This window comes from Echinops telfairi, unplaced genomic scaffold, assembly GCF_000313985.2.
Source record: "Echinops telfairi isolate 266 unplaced genomic scaffold, ASM31398v2 ScPeMD7_10;HRSCAF=50, whole genome shotgun sequence".
NCBI lineage: Eukaryota > Metazoa > Chordata > Mammalia > Afrosoricida > Tenrecidae > Echinops > Echinops telfairi.
The window spans coordinates 10,846,399-10,865,694 of record NW_022103907.1 but is presented as its reverse complement, the minus strand read 5'-3'; the positions used below and the strand labels follow the sequence as shown (position 1 = coordinate 10,865,694).

At 37.5% G+C, this 19,296-nt stretch overlaps 1 protein-coding gene across 1 annotated transcript in view; it reads left to right on the top strand.

Annotated features, from left to right (window-relative positions):
- Positions 1–10,733: 10,733 nt before the first annotated feature.
- PRKD3 (protein kinase D3) overlaps positions 10,734–19,296 on the top strand; it is an 82,800-nt gene continuing 74,237 nt past the window's right edge. The window contains exon 1 of the mRNA XM_004711111.2: positions 10,734–11,644. Coding sequence (XP_004711168.1) covers positions 11,354–11,644 — 291 coding nt within the window. The 5' untranslated portion in view covers positions 10,734–11,353. The remainder of the gene's footprint in view (positions 11,645–19,296) is intronic.

The following is a 19,296-nucleotide window of genomic DNA, read 5'->3' as shown; positions in this document are numbered from 1 at the left end:
AATGCAAATCGTGCGACCTGCTTAACTTTGATTGATGGCACGTCTTTAACTGTCTTTCAACCACACCCATGCCCACAGGAAATGAGACTATCAGTGCTATCTTTGATTCCTAAGGATAAGTTAGAACCCGGCCTCTACTGCTCTGTAGGACACAACCTTTATGAGCGGTAACCACAAAGGAGCCAGGAACTTTTAAAATGTCTTCAATTGTACCCCGGGGAATGTGATTTTATTACTCTTAAGCTGGTTTGACTTTGTACTTGATGTTGCAGTTCTAGTATTTTTACCGCGTATCACTGCTTATTTCAAGTATACGTTTCGAATGTGCATGATGGTGGTGAATGCCTGTGGAATCCTTGAGGGTTTCGGTAAAATCCAAGATGTCTGGGCCACTTTTGAGGAGCCCTGGTGGCATAATGGTTAACGCGTTGTGCTGCTAACCACGAGGTCAGCAATTCGAAACCACCGGGGAGAAAGGTGATTCTTTCAACTCCCATAAAGCGTTACAGTCCCTGAAACCCACAGGGGCAGTTCTCCCTTGCCCTGTAGGGTCGCCGTGAGTCAGATTTGACTCGTTGGCAAGGAGTGTGCCAGTTTGACCTGTCAAGGGACTCATTCCTCCCCCACCCTCTTGTAGAATCTGAATCGAGAGGACGCTTGGACGCAGGCAGAGCGAAGCTACAAGTTTTAGTAAAAATAGTGCTTTAAACTTGCCTACAGAACCCTTCGTGGTAGGTTTCCCATAGCAGGTAGTGTTTAATGTGTTGGACCTGGTCAGATGAGCTTGGAGTGGTCCTATTCAACCAGCCAGTTTTCGGCTGTATCATTTGCTATACAGCATCTCACATTTTCAAGTGACTCAGATTCAAGAGTGTTGTCCAGTTTGTATCCTAAAATCAATTTAGATAGTGGTGCGTCTTGTAACTACCCAAATCTAATGACCTCTTTGAAGTAGACATTTTCTTTTTGTTTGGTGGGTTGATTAAAACATTACACTGTCCTCGGGCCTTAACACAAGGTTTGGGATATAAAATTTTTACAATTCTGTAAGAATTGAAAAAAAAAGTTGATGCAGGAAAGAATGAATAGGTGCTCATTTAAATACTTTAAAAATCATTTTATTGGGGGCTCTTAAACAGCTCTTACCCATACATCCATTGTGTCAAGCACATTTGTACAGATGTTGCCATTATCCTTTTCAAAACATTTTCTTTCTACTTGAGACCTTGGTATCAGCTCCTTATAATTTTTCCTCCCTCCCCCACCCTCATGAACCCTTGATAAATTATAAGTTGTTATTTTCATATCTTCCACCATCTGCTTTCTCCCTTCACCCATGTTTCTGTGGTTTTGTCACCCTGGGTGGTGGTGGTGGGGGTGTTATACGTTGATCATTGCGATCGGTTCCCCCATTCTCCCCCCACCTACTCTCTACCCTAAATGTAATTTTTAAAAGGACATTTTCTCATTTTTCAAAAAGACATTCTAAGTATGTTAAGAATATTAGCATATTTGGAATTAATTGCTCATTTTTAAAAGAAACTGCTTCCACAGGTTTTGATGTATATGGAAATATTTGGCTAATACAAGTTTTAATTTGACTTAATGATTATCATCCTTAGGAATCAAAGCATTCTGTGGTATTATAGCTATAATACCCTTGCCTTTGAGTGGATTCCAGCTTTCAGTGACCCCGTAGGAGAGAGTAGAACTACTTCAAAGGGTTTTTCTCTGACCATAAATCATCATAGGAGCAGACAACATAATTTTTCACTCCCGGGAGTTTGAACTGCTGATCTTTCATTTAGTAGTGCAACATTTAACCCACTGCACCACTAGGGCTCCTTTTCTCTGTTAAAAGGAGAGTCCAATTATATCATTCAAAATAAACTTGTTACGTTTGCACCTCTTTAAAGCAGTTGAATTGCTAGTGGAAAAACTGAGATAATGTACTTAGATGTTTCCGTTTTAATTTTAATAAAGAAAAAGTGTAGTTAATTTATAGCAGCAGTATGTGAGACATTGCTCATTGGCAAGTAGCCAATCAGATTTCTCAGACACTACTTGTACAAAGAGGTGATGAAGATAGATGAGCCCCAGTGTTGTAGATTCAGAGTGACAGTTTGTAATCTTATTACTGGTACCGGATAAACCTGTCAGTGTCTGAGCAGGGAGCACACGTGGCATGGCCTCTCCATTCTCTCCCCAGCAATACAAGGAATGAGACTCAAATACCAGTGGTCCAGATACACAGAATTTTAAAAGGAACAAGTGGCAGGCTGATGGTCACATGCTTAGCTCTAAGAAGGGGAAGTATTAACTTATTAACTTAATACAGGTAATAGTATTAAGTGAAATAGTATTTATGTGAAAATACATAAATAGATATATTAAGTGAAATAGTATTTATGTGAAAATACATAAATAGATATATGAGTTAATGCAAATTATGTTTTCGTAAAAATTAGCAGGTTTTTTTCTCCCCATTTAAAAGCAACATCAGGATTATTAAACAAAGTTAAGGTAAAATGTGGGCATTAAACCAATGTTAGATGCTGAAAGTACATATGTAAACAAGGGGGGAAATGAAACCTACTCTAGCATTCTTAGCATACAAAACTAAATGGAACCTGTAAAATCCATTACTGGAGAAGAGTCTTGGTAAATATGCTATTATGAATAGGAAAAGCATTTTCCTTCTTCATGTTAGCCTTCACGGATACAAAAAGTAATCTGGCTATACCAAATTATAAGATTCCTTTAGAAATTTAATAACTGTTTATTCTTCCTGGAATCTTCTTTCTCTGCTTCCCCAGCCCGTACTTACTTTTTCTTCAAGTCTCACCTTAAACATTACTTTCCTTAAAGAGCCTTCCCGAAGACCCCAGTTGAAGTGAGGTCTTCTTAGCGTAAAGTACTGTGAACCCTGCTGGTGGTGGCATAGTACTTACAGGTTGGACTGCTAACTTCAAGGTCAGCAGTTCAAAACCATCAGCTGCTCCATGGGAGAAAGGTGAAGCGCTCTACTTCTGTAAAGAGTTACAGTCTGGAAAATCCACAGGGACATTAGTTCTACTTTTTGTATGGTTTAGAATGGGGACCAGTTCACTGTCCCTTAGACCCGTTGGAGGGCTGGACCATCGTTTAAAAAAAACCCAAAAACTATGAACAAATTCCTATGCACACTGCACATATCTTATTTTGAAGTTAAAAAAACAAACGGGGCAAAAACACCAGGCGGGCTGGATAAATGTTCTGGCGGGCCGTAGTTTGAGGACGCCTGGTTTAGAATAAAGTGGCTGCAACAATTGGCTTAAACATAGTAATTAATGAAGATGGTGCAAGACTGGGCAGTATTCTGTTGTATATAGGGCCAATACTCAACATCACTTAACAGCAATATAGTCTCTCAAATATATTGTGCAAATGGTTATTGGGTTAACACTAATGATTGGCAGAGGATCCCTGGTGTTGGAGTGGGGTACGTGTTAGGCTCCTGACCACAAACTTGGCAATTCAAACCCACCAGCTGCTCCTTGGGTGAAAGATGAGGCTTTCTATTCCCTGAAGAGATTTGCAGCCCCAGAAATCCACAGGGGCCAGTTCTACCCTGTCCTGTAGGGTTTCTGTGAGTCAGAATCAACTCAATGGCTTTGAGTTTGGTTTGGGTTTCCTTTTGGAAAGGTTGACAGTTCAAGTCCTCCCAGAGGCGCCCTGAAATAAAAGCTACCAAAAATCCAGTCAGTAAAGATCTCTTGGAGTACTTCCACTCCAACACATGTGGGATCTCCATGAGTCAGAATCAACCCAACAGCAACTAGTTTTTTAGTATATAGTGTTCCTGGTTTGTAATTAGTTATTGTGTAGATATTGCCCAGTGTCTGTGTCTCACCTTACAGTATGAACTTTAGAGAGAGCAGGAGCCATGTCTCTGGTCACTGCTATGTAGCCCCATTTCATAGTCTTGCATAGCATCCCAGCAAGTAGTAGCCACCCAATTATTATCTGTTGGATGAAAATGCTGCTCTTTGAGCTTTTCCCCCTCACTAGGGCCTTTGCTAAGTTAAGAGGTAATGTTTGTGTGAATGAAGGTGGTATTACCATGCAGTAACCCTCAGATAACTCCTCAAACCTTCAAGACCTTTGTTTTTCCTCAGCTATACGAACAGGGACGAGCCCTAGTGGCATAATAGTTATACAAGGTCCGCAGTTTGAAACCACCAGGTGCTCTGCAGAAGAAAGAAGAGGCTTTCTACTCTTGTAAAGAGTTACAGTCTCGGAAAGCCACAAGGGTGGCAGCAGTTCCACCCTGTCCTGTAGGGTCACCATGAGTTGTGGTCTTTTCTCCCCTGAGCTGTGGCTTTCCATTTCAGTTAGCATCAAGTGTGTAACAACCCTTGTGCCTCCAGGGCTCCTTCCTATTGTGACCCTTTAGAACCGAGTAGAATTGTGTTGTAAAGCTTCCAAGCTTGCAATCTTTTTGCAAGCAGACACTGCGTCTTTCTCCCATGGAGTGGCTGGTGAGTTCAACCGATAACTTTTTGGTTAGCAGCTAAGTGCTTTAATTACTGAACCACCAGGACTCTCCATAAAGATTTAAAACATACCTGAACTCACTTCATTGGGTTGTTATGAGTTGGAATCTACTACACAGTACAAAAAAAACCCATGCTAAACACTACAATTAACATAGACTATACATTAAATTGGAAGAGCCCTGTGGTATAGTGGGCTACACTTGGGGCTCCTAACCACAAGGTCAGCAGTTTGAAACCACCACCTGCTCAGTGGAGACAGATGAGGCTTTCTATTCTTGCTGTGATTTAGTCTCAGAACCCCACAGAGGCAGTTCTTGTTCTGTATGGCCACTGTTAGTCAAAATTGACTTGATGGCAGGGAGTTTGGTTTGCTTACTCATTAAATTTTGGCAACCATCCTGGAAAACTTATTTAACTTCATTTTATAGACAAGGAACCAGTCTTTCAGAGAAGTTGGGCTTCCCCAAGATTGTATAACTAGTAAGTGGTGGAACTGGGATTTATGCTAAGGTTTCCCTGACTTCAAAACCCATGTGCTTTCCACTGTTTCATTACACCTCCTACAACCCAACAATGGGGCAGGATGCCTCATAACAAAATATGAATTCTACTGCAAGCAAGTTAAATATTTCAAAATCTACTACTACCAGCTACCGTCAAGTCAAGTCCAACTCAGCACACCCATGTGTGGCAGAGGAGAACTGTGCTCCAGAGTGTTTCCAGGCTGATTTTTCAGAAATGGACTGCCAAGTTTTTCTCCCCTGGCACCTCAGCTTTCAGTTAGCAGCTAGGTGTGCTAACCATTTGCCCTGTCCAGTTCACTACTACTGGGGCTGGAGGCCTCCAACTGCCTCCAACCTTGTACCACCAGGGTTCCAGTGGTTAGCACTGTAGATGTCTAATTGTTAATTTTGGCATCTAATCACTATGAAAGTTGCTAAAAAAGTTTTCTGCCCTTATTGTAAGCTAGGCCCTGTGACTGATAAGTAGTGTTATCTTCGTTTTACATCTGCTCTCTGGAATAAAGCCAGTTTGTCTGTTAATACCACTTCAGATATTTGAAGACCACTATTCTGCCTCCTAAGGAGCCCTGGTGGCACTATGGGTTAGGAATTGGACTGCTCACCACAAGGTCCTGGTTCCAACTCACCGGCCACTCCGAGGGAGAAAGATTAGGCTGTCTGCTCCCATAAACATTTACAGCCTGTATAAGGTTGCTATGAATCATAATCAACTTTATGGCAGTGGGTTTGTTGATTTTGTTTTGTTTTATTCTACCTCCTATTTGTCTATGTAGTATATGCATGTGTGATTTTAAGCATATGTTTATGTGGTGAAGTGAAATTTCTTAATATGGTTCTATCCATAATTCCTTTTTTGATATATTGTAAATTCTAGCTCTATGCCCAGTGATTTTAATCTCATTCTGAAGAGAGCTTTCTGTTACACTATTAGGCTTAAGGTGAGATATATTGTCAGTCTCCCCCTTTCTCTCTCTCATTGCTGTCGTGATTTGATTCCAGCTCAGAGCAATCCTACAGGGCAGAGTAGAACTGGCCCTGTAGATTTCTGAGGCTGTAGATCTTCACAGGAGTAGAAAGCTTCATTTTTCTCTAACAGAGTAGTTAGTGAGTTTGAACTATGGACTTTGCTCTCAGCAAGCCAACATGTAAGCCACTACACCACCGTGACTCCTTTATACCTCACTAGAGGATTGAATCAAGTCACCACCCTTTGTTTCCTTGGATGTGTGCTCTGCTGGAAAACAGAACTGTACCTCTATCAAAATCGTTCCTTTATGGGTAAGAGAGCCATCCCAGAAACAGAGAGAGAATTCCCAGGACCATCAAAGGGAAAACACCGTTGGAGCCTGTTTGAGACTCTTGCCTCAAGATTCAACCTCAAGAGGTTGCTGCGTTGGAGACCATGAGACAGAGCAAAGGAGGCACACTGAGACAGAGCAGAGGGGCAGTTGCTGCTGAGACTCTGAGACAGTGAAGTGGAGCGCAGGTGGCCTTCCTTGTCAATGGAGACAGAAGCCAAAGGAATATATGGCTGAGAGACTGGACCAGAAAGAGAAACTTGGCTGCTGGCTGATGAGAGGTGCCGTGGTGGACCAGTGCCTTAAGGTTTTCTGATTCTGGCATGTGGTGATCTTTAATTTCCTTAATAAGCCCCCATAATCATGAGTATTGTCTGAGAGATCTGTGTGGCCATTGCAACGGATTGTGAAACCCAACAGAGAAGCAGCCTGCTGGGGAGGTGGGAAGAGGGTAGTTGGTGGAGGAATGATGGAGGGTGGAGGCATGTCTGCCCTCTGCCTTGTGGCAATTTCCTTGAACTGCTGAGGAGGTGGGTTCTCCTCGTTTGTGTAGCTAGAGGAGGTCAGATAGGACTTCTGGGGCTTTTTCACAGTTTTGACACATAACATGCTTTTCACTTTTATCTGGATTCGTGCCCTTTTACCTTTATGAATATAGCTCTAAGATTGTGGATATTAGAAATGAACATAGAGTGGTGAAGGCTGACTAGCGAGTAAGTGGAGAGATGGAAGGTGTCGCAGTACTGGTGCCTGGGATTCAGATTTGCTTTAGTTCCTTTAGTCATCTCTTCTGCTGGTGGCTCACATCAAGCAGGTGGTTAGATAACCCCTTTTCCAGGAGCGGCTTCCAGAGCAGCACTTCCCCATTTCTGTGTTGTACATTTGGCTTTGTGAAACTAAAGGCAAAGCTTTTAACTTATCTTTGTTCAATTTCATCTTATTTTTAGTTTATTTCTTCAGGACTTGTGCTCTCCAAGGATTTAGTAACTGCCTTCTATGTCTATAACATCTCGTAAATAATGAAAACAATATAGAACTTTTGCTGAAGGCCTTTTCTCTCTGCAGTGAAAAAAACATATTTGAGGATAGAGCATGATGGTAGTGGCACACCTGGTGAGTGTATAATTCATGTCATAGAATTGTACACTGAAGGCTGGGTGAAATAACAAAAACTTTGTGATATGTATTTTACCACAAAACCCAAACAATATAGGACCAAGGATAGTCCCCACGATACTCCCCTAGAGCCTTGTCCCATCTAGGTTGACACAGAACAGGAAGCCCATCTATGTGCACTGGCAATCAGCTTACAGTCAGGCAACATTGTGGAAAATTATTTTGAATACTTTAGGATACTTTGTTTTTTCCTGGCTTTGCTTTCTTAAAAATGTTATTGTGAGTTAGATGAAGGTCTACGGTGCAAATTGTCTGTTTTACATTTAACACACAACACTATACACACGTACTGTGATCCATCTATTGCAGTCCACTCGATGTATGGCTCCCCGTGTCTGTTTCTCTTCTGTTTGTTTCTGTTCCTCTTCTTTCCGAATCCTCTGAGCTTTGCCATGGAGTAAACGGTGCACCTCTGATGTTAAATGGTTGTTTATTCAGTCACAAAGGTGTGCTTAGTTCCCAATTTGAAGGGAGCTGAGGATCATCGTCTCTGGATTCCTACCCAAAAGCTTGATCTCTCATGATTTTAAGTTTTGTTCCACATTTTTCCCCATCCTATGCAGGACTTTCTAATGCCAACCTTTCAGAGCAGTTGGTAGTGGTAGCAGACATCAGCTGGTCTCAGGGTTGTGGGGAATGATGTTTGTGTGTTCTAATAATCTTTTCCATTTTCATAATTTTTTCCCACAGCTCAGGAGAGACCTGTGTTGCACCTTAGATGGCTGCTAATGAATTTTTATGACCCTGTTCGCTACTTAACTAATTTTGCCTTTGTGTATTATGTTGTGCCAGTTGACATCGGTGTCCCCCAACACCAACACTAAAAGAAACAGACTTTGATAGTTACCAGGGGTGAGACCATCAAAGTTATGAATACCACCCCACATGAATATTTCTCAGGACATAACCCTCTAATCAATCTTATTGGCAGGCTAAACTCCACCCATGTGTCCCTACGGGAGTTGTGTTGACACAAAAAAACCTAACTATCACACTATCACTGCTGCTGCTATTATTATTTCCCCCACCTAAGAAGTCTAGATCAATCTTTACCAAGATGGCAATATGATTGACTTGATATACTTGTTAGTGATCGTTAGATTCTTTACTTCATAATCTGTTGTCCGATTTGGCTAAAGATTTGTATTAAGTTCATATGTGCAAGCTCTGAATTATGCTTCCCTGCTCCTCCAAAACCCAAGACTAGAGCACCCTTGACCCAGACTGATTACTTCTCTCTTTTTGAGCTCGTTTGACAAGATTGTAGGCATCACCATTGTGATTACCGTTGTTACTTGCTTTTGCAATATTAGAGTGAAATGCTTCCTGTGTAGAGCATCTGATTTGTCATAAAGTTGTTTTAGTCTTCCTTACTCATCAGGCTTGGGTTTCAGCTCTCGGTGCTCTTCTGCATTGGAGAAGCTAAAAAAGCAAAATACAAGTTGAGTAATTTTGCCTTCTATCTGTGATTTTTCAACATTAACAACATCCTCTCGAGTAGTGATTCTCTCAATTCTTGGTTCTGAGAAATAATCTGTTATTGTGGAGAGGGCACTAGTTCAAAAGTATGAACCCTGGGTTCTAATTCCCACTCCACCCCTAACCTTGGGGTGCTGCTGCTGATAGCTTTCTTTCGCTCCTTGAGCTCCTTTTCTCATCTGCAAAAAGGCTGTTTACTCTCTCAACTTTAGAAGAGGTGTCATGAGGTAAAGTGTGTGAAAAGTGTTTAAAGTGCTGTTCAACAGAAGGTGTGATAGTCATTTATTTTACTATAGCTAAAATTTATTTTGTTATCTTTAAGCATTTTTCCCTAAGCTAGTCTTGGTGTATTCTTAAGTTTTCTCGTTTCTAATAGTGTCTATGTTTTGTTCTTCTGTTGTGGTCATCCTAACTTATTTAGTCCCCATTAACTAACGACTTCCTAGAGAATGATTTTATAGTCACACAGTATGCTTCATTCTTTTTTCCTTATTTGAATTATTAATGTATAGATAGAATTTAGAAAGAGCCATCTTGGGAGTTGTTTTACTTCCTTGAGTCATACTTTAGTTAACGTTTTAACTGTGCATTCCTAAAAACTATGACACATACTTAACCTGTGCCAAGTGTTCTACTACTGTTCGAAATCCTTTATGATGAGATCACTTTTTCCTGTTGTTATGGATGAAATTATGTTGTCATCACACACACCCCCAAATATTTATTGCACAGCTAAACTTCTGTGCCCTTGGTGGTAATCCCATTTGGGAATGGGTTGTCTTTGTTATGTTAACAAAGCAGGATTTATGTGAGGTGTATTTAGATTCAATCTCTTTCGAGGTATGAGATTAAACAAGTGAATAGATCAGAGATGGGGTGAGATAAATGCTAAGGCATACAAATAACTTCAAAGCATTAGGAAGCAGAAGCTGTAGAAACAAGAACCTTCTAGGTCCAACAGAGGAGAAAAAAAGCCTCCTTTAACTGTAGAGCTGGCACCCTGATTTTAGACTTCTAGCCTCCTAAAATATTTGAAAATAAATTTGTTTGTTAAAGCTGCCCAGTTCTGGTATTAAGTAGTACTAGATAACGCAAACATTCATGTTCCTGTCATAAGTACCTTATATACTCGAGTATAAGCCAAGTTTTTCAGCACATTTTTTAGGCAGTTTTGTGGTAAGATTAGGTGCCTCGGTGGATATTCGGGTTGGCTTACATTCAAGTATATACGGTATGTCAATTTTTATGGTTTTTACATCACCTAAAAGGAATTTGTACACAAAGCAGCTAAGTCATGGGTTATGTTTTGGCAAAAATAAGGACTGCATTAGACATCTTTTGTATTTTATTTATTTTGCCATGTCAGTGTTTTAAAAATATTTTGTTTTTCTCAGACCTGTTGCATAATTACTTTTTTATGATCTTCAAGTTTCAGGTAGTAGGGAAGATGGTAAGTTTTTTTGTTTTGTTTTGTTCTTTTGAGTAAGAGGGTCTCTTTGAAATTATAAATATAGTAAAAATGGCCTTGAGAGCTAAATAAAAAATGATCAACAATTTGAATTTTTCTGGTGAGTTAAGGACATCAAAATAAAACCAAAATTAGCATTTAAAAAATTAGCCATATTAAAAAATAATGTCCAGTTAATATAGAATAATAACCTTTTTTTTTTAATAACTTTTTTTTTAATTTACTTCCAGGCTGACTACATTTCATAAAACAACTCCTGCTCTCATTGGATCCTTTTCATCAAATGACTGTTTAAAATCTTTGGACTTCATTATAGAACAATTTATATCCCAAAGTGAAAATGAGTGCATTAATCGGGAAAGTGATTTAAGTCATGCAAATTTATGAAAGTGTCTCATCATATCTGTGAGCTAAAGGATAAAAACTGAATAGACTAATTCTATTCTGCTTCTTTTTAAAATCAAAAGAATTCCATCTTGAAAGAAAAATAACTTTTACTCAATATGTATTTTATGAAAATAAAGGAGAGAGACAAGAACAGAATTAAAGGGAAATAGAAGATGCATAATAAATAAGCAGTCAACTCTTCTGAAGAGGATAACTCAATAATGTTAAATGCTGTGCAAAACCCTGGTTGTGGTCCTAACGACAAGATTCTTTTTTGATGGGACCAGTGCTAAGGGACTTACTTACCATACTGTGTACCCAATTCATTGTTATAGAACTTGTAGCCATTGGCATGAATGACTTAAAAAAGGAGCTTTTAACTATTAGTAAAGGTGCAGTCACTTTTTTTATCACTGTGATTTTAAAAGCTTCATAAGTTTTTTTTAAAATTGATAGCTATTTTATAAAATTAAAGAAAGGCAGATGTCCGCAAACAGTTCTCCTCCATCAGCCCAGAAGTCTGTATTACCTGCAACTCTTCCTGCTGTGCTTCCAAGTCCTTCTCCATGTTCAAGTCCTAAGACTGGGCTCTCTGCCCGACTGTCCAATGGAACCTTCAGTGTGCAGTCGTCACTCACCAACTCCAGGGGCTCAGTGCACACAATTTCATTCCTACTGCAAATTGGCCTTACACGGGAGAGTGTTACCATTGAAGCCCAAGAACTGTCTTTATCAGCTGTCAAGGATCTTGTGTGCTCCATTGTTTATCAAAAGGTACTGTGCATGATGTTTATGTTTTTCTCACTGATATTGTATCAAATGCTGTCCTATAAATTACTCTTGCAGCAGTTAGTTCACACCTGTAAATCCATAATTCATGAGCTGACTGAGCATTTTTGAATGAGTCTTAACAGACTAGTAGCCTAAAGTCTAAAAGTGCAAACTCTAGTAATTGGAGCCTGTATTCCAGCTTCAACTTTGCATTCACCTTTCTGTGGATAATAGTTTTTAAAAACACTGTTTATTCTGTTTGTTGCTTTCAAGAGGATGAACAAGTATAAAGTCAGGGAGACATAAGAAATCTCATGGGTTTTTAGAGAAAACACTCAGGAATGGGAGAAAGGGCAGCAAGGCATTGAGGTGATTTACAAAAAAGGATGGACCACAGAGCAGCCACAAGCTCACATTGTTCTTTTTTTAGGTTTCCTGAGTTCTGCCCTCTTCTTTGCTTTAGTTAATTTTATTACAGCATGTTATTGTGCTTTAGGTAGAAGTTTACACAGCAAAGCAGTTTTCCACTCAGCAGTTCTCAGGGGAATTTTTTGTGACCTGGGTTGTGGTGTCTGCCAGAGGTGTCAGTCCTCTCCCCATTAGGTTCCCCTACCCCTTTCGGCCTTCCCCTTTTGGTCTGGAGTAGTTGATTGTTTTAAGGAACACATTCCTCATGGGTGCTGATGTTTATTTACAGGCCAGTTATGTTGTTTCATTGAGGGGTGGCTTCTGGGGGTGGGTTACTTTAAGGGTGATAAGTCTTAGTGATTCCCCCTGTCTCTACCAGACCGATAAATGTGGCCTATTTAACGAATTTGAGTTTTGGTCTGCACTTTTCTCCCATTCTAATTGAGAACTACATGATATTCTGATAAAAAAAAGGTCATGAGTAGCTAGGCACCATCTAATTTTTCCTTTCGGTCTTTGGTTTACTTCACTCCCCTTTGCTGTGGGTGGGAAGAAGCCAATAATTTTATCTTTGATGGCCACTCTCATGCTCTAAGACTCCAGCTGCTACTCACCAAATTAGGATGGAGAATATTATCTTTATGTACTATGTTTTGCCAATCATTCTAGATGTCCCCTGAAACTATAGTCTTTAGCCTTCAAGTCTAGTAGCTTGTTCCTTTGAGGTATTTAGTTAAGAAATTTCCATAGCTGGCCCCTCAATGTGCTCTACTATACCCATGCCTTCTTTTTCTTTAGAGATTCTTGTTGTGTTTTTGAGAAAGGATATTCCAACTCTATCATTTTCTATAGGATCACACACACTGTCTCTTAAATGAATTTAATAATTTTGGTTTCATATTTACCATAAAACTATATACCAAAACCAAACCCACTGCCAGTGAGTGGATTCTGACTCATAACGAATCTATAGGACACAGTAGAACTGCCCCATTGGTTTTCAAAGCTGTGGATCTTTATGGCAGCAGATTAGCCATATCTTTGCTCCCCTATCGCAGTTGGTAGAGTTGAAATGCTGACCTTGCTGTTAGCAACCCAACTCATAATCTGTTTTGCCACCAGGGCTCCTTATGAAACTATATGGACTGTGTGAATTGATTACAGTTTGTTCTTAGTTTTTTTAGCTAAACATGTTTAACACAAACAAAATAGTGTACTTTCTATTTGTAAAAATTATCTTGGTGAGATTAGTATGTTGGAATTTTATCTATTCATTTTATTGTTTGTTTTGGTTATTTTTGTTAAAGTTTATATGGTTTGTCTTAATCTCCTGGGCTAGAAATAATTAACAGTCAAAAAATATTATGTGATTAGTGAAAATTATGTCTCCTATATTGTAACAGTAATTTATTGAAATATGCTTTGGTAAGTGTAGAACCATTTATGTAGTAGCCAGTATATATGCTTTTAGTTTCCTTTTCAATATGTTATCAGAGCTATGTCACAAATATTTTTTCAGCTGAATTATAATTTTTAATTAAAATTTAAAAATTAATTGTAATATAATTTATCATTTAAATGCAATGTTTCCTTTTTATCTGAAATCATAGAAACCTCTTAATCATAATTTGGTGGCATGCTCAACTTTCAATATTTGGAAATTTCATCAAGTTCTTATATTTATAGAGAGCCATAATGATTTTTCCTGGTTTATTCTGGAATCTACAGAATAATATATCATGCAGGTAGATATGAGAAGTAGATGGGAACTGCTTACAAATCATAATCCATGAATAATTAGAGTGATGGCAATTGATTATACATTTAACCTGGCATAAAATGTATGTTGTAGTGGCTGAATTTGAGTCAGTATTATAGTGATAGGGGAATATTGTTTTTGACAGATCAATGCTATGCTTATTGTATAACTTTGGGCAAGTGATACCACTTCTGTGAATCCGTTTAACCTGTCAGACAAGCTGGAGTGATTTCTAGTATGATATTTCAGCTGTGAAATTCTGTCATTTAGTTTCATTTTAAGTCTTCACTGCTACAGACACATTAAGGAGAAAAGAGTTTTAAGAGATGGCCTGATCTAGGTTCTGGCAACAAAAAATCTTAGGGGAACCAAGTTAATTTAACCACAGAGAAACCTCATGCATCCCTTATTCCTCTTGGAGTTGTAAAAATCCCTCCATGAGTTCTGTTCTTTTTAACCTTCTCTCCTGTCTAGGTCAACTTGCTTATAAGTCATCCACTTTAGCTATTCACATCTGTGCATTTCCATTTAACTCTTGGTATTTGGAAATTTATTTTTAACCTCTCAAGAAAATATTCAAAAATCATAATTTTCATATCTTTTAGGGGGAGTGTTAGCTTTTAACTTATACAGTCCCACATAAGAAATGTGATATATATACTTCTCTGTATTTATTATGTATATTTTCAATAATGTTGAGAGCTAACAATAGGTATACCTAATATTTATTGATTGATTATTATGTAACAAATTCTGTTTTAAACTCTTGAGGTATTACTTCATTCTTCACATTCTTTGAGATGAATACTGCTGAAATCGCCACTTATAGATTAGAAAATTAAAGTGCAGAGTTAAGTAATTTGCAAAAGCCTTAACAGTTTAGCCGGAATTAGAAATAAACTAAGCAGTCCAACTTTTGAGAACATGTTTTGAATTATTGTGCTCTAATTAATGGCATTTGTTTTTCTGTTATCAAGCATTGCATATCAATGTCTGCCTCGGGTGAATACAAGTAACCACAGAATGCAGCTCTCTTGAAGCTGACTGCTCTTGTGTGCCCTCAACCTGCAATCTTAGGCTTACTAGCATCCGGCTTGCTGTAAGAAACTCACTTATATGGCTCCAGTTATTCTTCATAAGAATTGACATTTAAAACTCCAAAAAGTTTACTCATTTTGACTTTAAAAAAACTACACTTTAATTTTTTTAAGCAGTTACTTTTGCCTTTTCTAGTGTGTCCTGTAGCAGGAATCATACAGTCTGTAGTTTTCTCAGACTGGTTTGTTCTACTTAGCAATATTCTTTTACTGTTTCTCTATGGGGTGTGTGTGTATGATTTTCATAGCTCATTTATTTTTATTGCCCAGTGATACTCCATTGTATGGATGTACAACTTTGTATATCCATTCTCCTATTGAAAGACATCTTGGTTGGTTCCAATGTTTGTCAATTATTAATATAGCTGCAAAACATTTATTTCTGTTTTTGTGTGGACAAATTTTCATTTCGTTTGAGTAAATGGTTGGGAATACAAGGGCTGGCTCATATGGAAAACCTATTTACATTTGTACGAGACTGGCGGTCTTCTAAAGTGACAGTACATATCTTTTGCCCATTTTTAAATTAGATTCTTTGTATATTGTTGAGCTTTAAGAATTCTTTATATATTCTAGCTAACAGGCCCTTTATCAGATAGGCTTTGTAAATACTTTCTTCAGTCTGACTTGTCATTTTATTGTCTTAACAGTGCTTTTTGCAGTTTCTAATTTTTATTAAGTCTAACATCAAGTTTCTCTTTTAAAGATCATGCTATTGGATTTTTATCTAAAAAAATCTTAACGCCAAACTCAAAGTTACGTAGATTTTCTTTTATGTTACTTTCTAGAAGTTGTATAGTTTTACATTTAATCATTTAAGTCTGTGATCTATTTTGAGTTAATTTGTTGAAAGATGTAAGATCTATATCTGGATTAGTTTTTTGGCATCTGGATATCAGATATGGCAACCTTTATTGAAAAGACCGTCCTTTAAATTGCCACTGTTCCTTGAGTAAAGATCAGTTGGCTATTTGTGTGGATTTTTCCTTCTGTTCTACTGATGTGTGTGTCCATTTTTTGATCAGTAACACACTGTAGCTTTATACTTCTTAAAGCTAGGTCGTGTCAGTCTTCTGACTGTTCTTTAGTCTTGTGTCAGGCATTTTGGGTCTTTTGCCTTTCTGTGTAAACTCTAGGGTTAGTTTGCCAATATTTGCAAAATAACAAGGATTTTCATTGGGATTATATTGAATATATAGATAAGATTGAGAAAAATTAGCATCTTGATGATATTAACCCCCTCTATCCATGAACGTAGGTTTTCTCCTCATTTTAGATCTCTTTGATCGGTGTTCTTAGTTTTCTTCATCCAGTTCTTACATATCTCTTATTAGATTAATGTCTAAAGTTGTAATTATCTTGGTAATACTATAAATGATAACACTTTTAATTTCAAATCCAGTTGTTTATGACATGTAGGAAAGAGATTACCGACTTTTGCATATTAACCTTGTATCCTGCAATTTTTTATAATTACTTGATAGTTTCAGAATGGTTTTCTGTCAGTTTTTTAAAGTTCTGTATGAACAGTCTTATTATCTGTAAACAAAGACGGTTTTATTTCTTCCCTCCCAAATTATAAGCCTTTTATGTCCTGTTCTCATTTGCATTCGGTAGGACTGTTACTGCAGTGTTGCAGTGAAATGGGTAGGGAAACATCCTTATTTTGTTTGTCATCTTAGAGGGAATGTCTAGTTTTTCACCATTAAATATGATGTTAGCTATCTTGGAATCAACCCCCAACTCATGTTGCCCCCATGTTCAACTGATTTTCTCCAATATCGTTTATGCGTCTATTGTGATTACATCATATGATTTATCTTTTTTAGTCTGTTAATGTGTTGAATTAGATTAATTGATGTTCAAATTTGCATACCTGGCATAAATTGCACATAGTCATAGTATCTACTTATTTTTATACACAGTTGGATTTTATTTGCTATTTGTTGAGGATTTTTTTGTGCTTGTGTTCATGAGAAAGATTGGTCTAATTTTTCCTTCTAGTAATTTCTTTGTCAGGTTTTGATCTTAGAGTAATGCTGGCCTTGGTAATGAACAGATTAGCAAGTATCCCTCTGCTTCTCTTTTCTGGAAGAGACTGGAAAAATGGAATTATTTCTTCTCTAAATGGTAGAAATCCCCATGGAAACCTTTGTCCCTGGTGCTTTTTGTTTTGGAAGTTGTTCACTGTTGTTTCGATTTCTTTTATAGATTTGGGCTTTTTAATGGACATGGGCCTAGTCCAATGATCTATTTCTTTGTGTTAGTTTTGGTACACTGTATCAAGGAATTGGTCCATTTCATGACCTACTTACAATATTCCATTATATCCTTTTCCTCTAGGATCCATTATGATGACTCCTTTTTTCCTTTCTGATATGAATACATTGTATCTTCTCTTTTTCTTAGCCTGGTTAGCGGGTTGTCAATGTTATCGATCTGTTGGAATAACCTAACAAGCTTTTAATTTTGTTGGATGTCTTTATTAATTTCTTGTTTTTAGGAAATCTTCTTTAGTAATTTTCTTGGTTGGTTTAGTGCTTTCTATTGTTTCTTTTCTTCTCTCTACTTTGGATTCAATTTGTTCTTGTTCAGTTTCCTAAAATGGAAATTTGGTCATTTAAAATCTCTTTTCTAACTTACCTATTTAATGCTATAAATTTTTCTCTTACTGCTTTTACTATATCTCACAGATTTTGATGAGTTGTGTATTCATTTAGGTCAACATATATTTTAATCTATTATAAGGCTTCATTAGAAATGTGTTAATCTCCAAATATTTTGTCATTGTCTAGCTATTTTTATGCTTATTGAATTCCTTTGTGACCTTAAAGCATACTTTAAATAGATTTTGGTCTATTAAATTTGTTAGGGTTTCTTTTTTGACCCAGAATGTAGTCAATTTTAAAAAGAAAGTGCTGTTTTGAAAAAAAATGTTTTATAAGTGGCAATTAGATCAGTTCATTCATGGTGCTGTTCCTTCCTGATTTCTACCTGTTGGATTTGTCAATTGCTGATCGAGGGGATTTGAAGTTTCTGAACTTCAAATAGTAGATCTGTTTATTTTTTCCTAGCACTTCTCTCAGTATCATGTATTTTGACCCTATTGATAGGTATGCATACATTAGAATTGTTTCTTGGAGAATTGACTTCTGCTATCATACATAATGTCCTACCCTATTCAGAATGAAGTACTAATGATTTCCTTTTTATTGCCAAATAGTATTCTACTCATGGGTAGACTACATTTTGTTTACCCAACCACAATTGGTATACATTTGATCGTTAACTCTTTTTTGCCAACATGAATAATGCAGTTATGAACACTGGCTGCAAGTCTTTATGTGGACATATAAACATACACCATTTCTTCTGGAGATATAATTCCCCACCCCTCTGGATGAAATTGGTAGGTCAGATGATAACTCTGTATAAAGCAGTTGAACTATTTTTCAAATTGGCTATGCCATTTTTTATTCCCAGCAGTAATATGTAAGAGTTATAGTTTCTTTATATCCTTGCCAACACATAACTGCACATCTTTTTGATCCTAGGGGATATGAGGAGGTATCTTATTATGGTTGTGATTTGCATTTGCTTGCTGACTTAAGTATGGTGAGTGTCTTTTCTTCTATTTATTTGGATAAGTATCCAAATCTTTTAAACTACTTTCTAATTGGCAAAAATAACACTATTATTGCTGTTGTTATATAAGCATTCCTTTTATATTTTGGAGATATAGGTGAGTATTTTCACCTAGGCTGTGTGTGGCCTCTTCACTCTCTTCATAATGCCTTTTGAAGCACAAATTGTTTTCATTTATTTACAAAATTTAATGTATATCCCCCCCATTTTTTTTTGCATGTTCTTTTGGTGTGGTAGCTTAGAAATCATTGCCTAACCCAAGATTTATTAAGATTTATTCTTAAGTGTTCTAATAAGGGTTTTATAATTTTAGTTGTTAAATTTAGGTCTGTGATGAAATTTGAGTTTGTGTGTGGTATGAGGTAGAAATCCAGGTCTTCTCTTTGAATGTAGTATCCAGTTGTCGAGGCACCATTCGTTCATACGACCATTTCTTGTCGAATTATCTTTGAGCCTTTGTTGAAAGTCATTTGACCATAGATGTGATAGTTTACATTTACACTCGATTCTCCCCATATTCCACTGATCTACATGGCTGTTTTTATGCTAGTACTACAGTCTTCCTTGTTGTAGTCTTATATTGTTTTAAAATCTTGAAGTGAAAGTTCTCCAACTTCCTTTTTTGAATTTGCTGTGGCCATTCTGGATCCCTTGCATTTCCTTGAGTTTATGAGTTTTAGGATCAGCTTGTTGCTTTCCGTAGGTCTTTTTGGGATTGACTGAATCTATAGATTCATCTGAGAAGC